Below are 6000 nucleotides of genomic sequence, written 5' to 3'. Positions count from 1 at the left end.
GCCTCCCAGGGGCCAGGGACCATTAACAGCTGTTTGTCGCTGGATCGAAGCGTCCTCTGGGGCTCATATAGGGAGAGGGACAGTAAAACTGTTAAAACAGATAGAGAAACTGCACTCCAGGGAGTAAAAATAGCTCAACAGTAAAAGAGAAATTTCAGTGTTTTAAAGCCAAAGTGGTATAATAGTTAAAGTGGTGGGCTAGGATGTGGGAGACCTGGGTTCGAATCCCCACTTTACCATGGAAGATCACCGGATGACCTTGGACCGGTCACATCCTCTCAGCCTAACCTTCTTCATGGGGTTCTTTTCTTTTTTTTTTTTTTGAAAGATTTTTATTGGGTTAGAATCCATTATTTCCACATTTACATTCAATTTTCCCCAATTTTTTCATCTCTAACCCCCTCCCTTTCCCCCCCTTTTTGTTGACTTCCAACAGCTTTCCAACCCTTTGTCCCCTTTCCCTTACTTTTATTAGCTTCCTCTATCTAAAACAAATATATATTCTCCATTATTCTAAGCAGTACATCCTTAACTATTTTTAACATTATATGCCCAAACTGTAAGCCTTTGTTTCCATCTTAGATAAACAATTTATCCCAATTTTTCAATTTCAGGTATTTCTATATATCATAAACCATATAGATCATACATTCGTTTATATCAAACAATTTGACTTATTCTCTATATATATTACTCATTCTATCTTTTTATAATAGTTCTATATATCTCTCCTCACGTAGTCAATCAATTTGACCCATCTATATCTTCAGACATTCAGTTTGGTACAAAACTTGTCAGAAAAAAAAGAAAATATTGTTAGTTAATCACTCCTTATATTTAGTCCTTATAATTAATTATTTTCTCTATGTTCTGTTTGTTAACCTATATATATCTATGGTGGGCTAGGATGTATATATCTAAAGTGGTGGGCTAGGATGTGGGAGACCTGGGTTCGAATCCCCACTTTACCATGGAAGATCACCGGATGACCTTGGACCGGTCACATCCTCTCAGCCTAACCTTCTTCATGGGGTTCTTGTGAGGATAAAAGGGAGTAAAGGAGAACAGATGTAAGCAGCTTTTGGTCGCCATCAAGAAGCAGAGTATAAATAAAGTAAAAATAAAAATATTCACATGTGTTTATGTGCATGATGAGTTAGTGTTGAGCAGTTGTTAGTGTTGGACTAGAATCTGGGAGATCCAAGTTTGAACCCCACTCTGCCATGGAAGCTCCCTGGGTGACCTGAGGCCAGTCACATGTTCTTAGCCTAACCTACCTCACAGGACAGGTGTGAGGATAAATGGAAGAGAGGAGAATGCTGTGAGCTGCTTTGGGTCCCCATTTGGGTGGATAAGATGGGGCATAAATCAAATAAGTCAAGCTATGTCTAGTGACATAACCTATTCGTTTTTTTCAAAGAGATCCTGTTTCCAAAAACGCCGTTTGCGGGATCGGGGTCTTGCTGTTGTTTACTTTGTTTTATTTGGGCTTCTATACTTACAGCATCGTACGCATCCAACGTGAAGGCAACATTTGTCCCCATGGAGGAATGCCAGCAACTGGTATATTCGAGTGTGTTTTGCACACATCACAAAGAGCGAGACTTGCAGATAACTTGTTTTTGTTAAAAAAGATTGCATATATTTTTGCAAACAGGTCATCCAGCATTTGAAAAACTAACAGCGCAATCCTATGCAGGTACTCTTAGCACTGCACCGTGACAACACGTTTTTAATTCCAGCAAACTGTGGAAGGCTAAAGCTTACACCGGCACAAACTTCGTTGGTTTTAAGACTATCAGCTGACTCCTTGCGGGCAAATGCCCCGCGAGGGATCACGTGCTGGTGAACTGCCCGCGCGCCGCTATTCTATCCCTCCCCCTTCATGGGAAGGGGCGCGGCACTTACCTCTTCTATGACGCACATCGACATGGTCCGGAAGGGCTGGCGGTGACGTCATTTCTGTGCGCGGCGTCACTGTCGCTATGCGTTTAGCGGTGGGCGCCGCTTTCCGCGCTATGTCGGCCGTTCAGGGCCGGCCCCGAGGGCTAGTCTACGAGAAGCACGGGGAGCCGGCTCAGGTCCTACAGTAAGGGCGCGGGGAAGTCCAGAAGTTCAACCGGTGAAGCCACTGGGGCGGCTGCACCTGTTGGGTGCCTGCCTTTCTGGACGCTGTGAAGCCTACAACAGGGACGAGGCGGGGCAGCCATAGCTTAGAGTTGCCAACTCTGGGTTGGGAAATTCCTGGAGGATTGAGAGGGTGGAGCCTGGGGAGGGCCGGGTTTGGGGAAGACAGAGAATTCAGTGTGGTATAATGTCACACAGTCCACCCTCTAAAGCAGCCACATTCTCCCGGGGAACAGATCTCTGTAGCCTGGAGATCAGTTGTAATTTTGGGAGCTCTTCAGACACTGTACCTGGAAGTTGACAACTCTACAAATTGTGAATTAAATTCATGGAGAAGAAATCAACTAAAAGTTATTATTAGCCATGAAGGCTAAGTGGAACTTGCAAGTTTAGAAGCAGTGTAGCTCTGAATACCAGCTGAGGGGAAGGAGGGCAAGGGAGTGATGGTGGGTTGGATGTTGCTTTCTTTGGTTGTGGGTTTTCCGGGCTGTATTGCCGTGGTCTTGGCATTGTAGTTCCTGACGTTTCGCCAGCAGCTGTGGCTGGCATCTTCAGAGGTGTAGCACCAAAAGACAGAGATCTCTCAGTGTCACAGTGTGGAAAAGATGTAGGTCATTTGTATCTACTCAGGAGGGGTGGGGTTGAGCTGAGTCATCCTGTGAGAGTTTCCCAGGGTGTGGAATGCTAATGGCGGAAGGCTTCACTGTATCCTGAGGAGGTTCTTTTGCATATGGATTGGTACTTGATGTGCTAATCTTCTCTGCAGGGCTATTGTCAAGGATAGAATGTTTTGTTAGCCTTGTGTTATTCAGAACTGGCAACCATGCTCGGTTCATTCTTAAGGTTTCTTCTTTCCTGTTGAAGTTTTGCTTGTGCTTGTGAATTTCAATGGCTTCCCTGTGCAGTCTGACAAAGTAGTTGGAAGTGTTGTCCAGTATTTTGGTGTCCTGGAATAAGATACTGTGCCCTGTTTGAGTTAGGCTATGTTCAGCCACTGCTGATTTTTCAGGTTGTCCAAGTCTGCAGTGTCTTTCATGTTCTTTTATTCTTGTCCAGACAAGAATAAAAGAACATGAAAGACACTGCAGACTTGGACAACCTGAAAAATCAGCAGTGGCTGAACATAGCCTAACTCAAACAGGGCACAGTATCTTATTCCAGGACACCAAAATACTGGACAACACTTCCAACTACTTTGTCAGACTGCACAGGGAAGCCATTGAAATTCACAAGCACAAGCAAAACTTCAACAGGAAAGAAGAAACCTTAAGAATGAACCGAGCATGGTTGCCAGTTCTGAAAAACACCAGGCTAACAAAACATTCTATCCTTGACAATAGCCCTGCAGAGAAGATTAGCACATCAAGTACCAATCCATATGCAAAAGAACCTCCTCAGGATACAGTGAAGCCTTCCGCCATTAGCATTCCACACCCTGGGAAACTCTCACAGGATGACTCAGCTCAACCCCACCCCTCCTGAGTAGATACAAATGACCTACATCTTTTCCACACTGTGACACTGAGAGATCTCTGTCTTTTGGTGCTACACCTCTGAAGATGCCAGCCACAGCTGCTGGCGAAACGTCAGGAACTACAATGCCAAGACCACGGCAATACAGCCCGGAAAACCCACAACAACCATCGTTCTCCGGCCGTGAAAGCCTTCGACAATACATCGTTGCTTTCTTTTTTTCCCTACAGGCTTTGGTATCTGGCTGAAAGGAATGGGATGCTGAACTAGATAGATGCATGTCCTAATTCAGCAGAGTTCTTCTTCTGTAATAAAAGAGTGCCGAGATTGAAGGTGGACTAGAGAAAAGATTAATTCTGTTTCTCATTTCCTTTCCCTTCCATGTTGTGGGGAAGGGGTGTAGGCTAGGAGCTTCTGCATTCCAGCAGCGGGTGCTCTGGATGCTGATTTCACTTCCTTTCATCAGCTGTTGTGTGGGGTAGAGTGCACCTCAGAAGAGAGGTTCTTTAGAATGGCACGAGGGAATGCAAACATTGGACCTTTTAAATTTAGTTAAGTTCACATTTCAGTGGTGAGCAAGGCACTTATTTCTTTACCTAATGATCCTCAGGATAACATGGGAAGGGGAGTAGAATAATGTGCAAGCATAGGATCCAAGTAAAATAATTTTTAAAAATACAAATTTCAGCAGTGGAAGTCAGGCGGGAATCTTTACAAGTTGAGGTGCCTTCTGGGCAGGTGATGGATGCCTGCCCGCCCCATCTCTTAAGAAACAAATACTCCACCTGAAAAGACTTGGATGAGCAGGAGGAGGTGGGAGGAGGTGGTGTGAGTACAGGTGCTGTTTTATTGTGAAACATTTGTGCAGCAAACATGTTTCTCTTTCTTTCATTTGCAGCTGTTAAGGGACTTTGTTGCTCTTTGTCAAAGAAATCTTATGCAACATTAGTGTCCTACAATCAAAAGTTGTTTCTGTCACATCTTGTCATTTCCCTGCAGTTTTCCTTTAATGTTTCAGTTGGTAATGAGGGTTAGCATCAACATAGTTTGAGAATGTGAGCTATCATTCTGTTTTTCTCTGAACTGGAATTGATTTATGTATCTTTAATTATGTATGTATATCTTTGCCTTTCAAAGATGTAATGATATGACATAAATAGTGGCTCATTGGATAAGGTGTGAGATCCTGGAGTTAAGGTCTAGTTTGGTGATATGGTCTTGAATCTTGGGACTGCTGTGCCAGTTTCCCGTCATGTGGCACCACTGGACTTTAGCACAATCCCAACAAAGGTCAAGAGGCCCTGAAATTTCTGCTGCAAATCTTGTTCTGTGTGCAGGATGTCACTTTGGGAGCAATAGCTGGAATGAGACTAGCTTTTGTTTGGGGGTGGATATCTGTGTGTCCAAGCAGAAGTCAAAGAATACAACAGTACATCAGATTCTCTGTTTCATATGATGAGGAAGTATGTATGAAAATTCATCTGTCCCAACTTTGTTTTTGCAGCTTTCCTCATTCACATTCTGATTTTTTAGTTGTAAGCTGAAGAACCGCAAATTCCAGACAGCCGGGAGAAATTGTTCTCTGTTACTGGCCGTCAGCTTTAATGATTTTCTCTGTAGAATGTGGCATGTAGTGAAAGAACTGGAACAGCTTCCTGTAGCTATGCTGAGAACTTGATTTCATGTGGTCTTCTTACTTTGAGTTCTGTTAGGAAATATGTCAAAATACAGAAATTATGACTTTGGAGAACGCAGTTCTTTTGGAAGCTGGAATCAGACACTTTTCTGCTGCTATCCTCTGAGAAAGTGACACTTTTTGACTTGCCACATGAAGCTCAAACTCCCAGTCTGCATACACAGGGTGATTATTGTAAGTTCAGGTTTTATTTGTTTTTTTGGCTCCATGTGAAAGATTAGCTGACTCCTGAAATCTTCCAACGACTCAGGCAGGTAACATTTCTGTTAAGCAGGCCTGACACTAAGATTGCCTCTTCAGTGTTAACACCCAGTAGGGGTGACATATTTTTTTCTCACTTTGAAGCAAGGCAGGGATAATCAGGTCTTCATGCATAACCTTTTAGTCAGGATTAAAAAGTCAGTGTCAAACGAGCTATTGCATTTTAAATCCTTCAAGCATACATAAAGAAATACGTTTGTTCGTTTTTTTAATTCTTTGGTTCTTATAATATATGTTTCTCTTCTGAGACTGCAACATAGGCCCAATAGCAAAGAAGCAAATTTAAAAGAATAAATCTGCAGTTCTAAATGTTAACTTCTGATTTGTCACAGATCCTGAATGCAGGCTCTCCTTAATACAAACCAAGGATTAAATTTCAGCCTTTATTCTTTACTGCTGTTTTTGATGTAGACGTTCTAGGCCTAGTTATAGACCATTCAAAG

The 6000-nt window shown here is 43.0% G+C and overlaps 1 protein-coding gene across 3 annotated transcripts in view; it reads left to right on the top strand.

The window, feature by feature from the left end:
- Positions 1–1982: 1982 nt before the first annotated feature.
- Positions 1983–6000, top strand: part of MECR (mitochondrial trans-2-enoyl-CoA reductase) — a 28893-nt gene continuing 24875 nt past the window's right edge. The window contains exon 1 of one of the 3 annotated variants that reach the window (XM_054999768.1): positions 1983–2089. In XM_054999768.1, the coding sequence (XP_054855743.1) occupies positions 1986–2089 (104 nt within the window). In that variant the 5' untranslated portion in view covers positions 1983–1985. Of the gene's footprint in view, positions 2090–3877; positions 3934–6000 lie in introns of those variants that run through there. The other 2 variants (XM_054999770.1, XM_054999769.1) reach the window with 2 other exon arrangements.

Source organism: Eublepharis macularius, chromosome 15, assembly GCF_028583425.1.
Source record: "Eublepharis macularius isolate TG4126 chromosome 15, MPM_Emac_v1.0, whole genome shotgun sequence".
NCBI lineage: Eukaryota > Metazoa > Chordata > Lepidosauria > Squamata > Eublepharidae > Eublepharis > Eublepharis macularius.
This window is presented reverse-complemented; position numbering and strand designations above follow the sequence as displayed.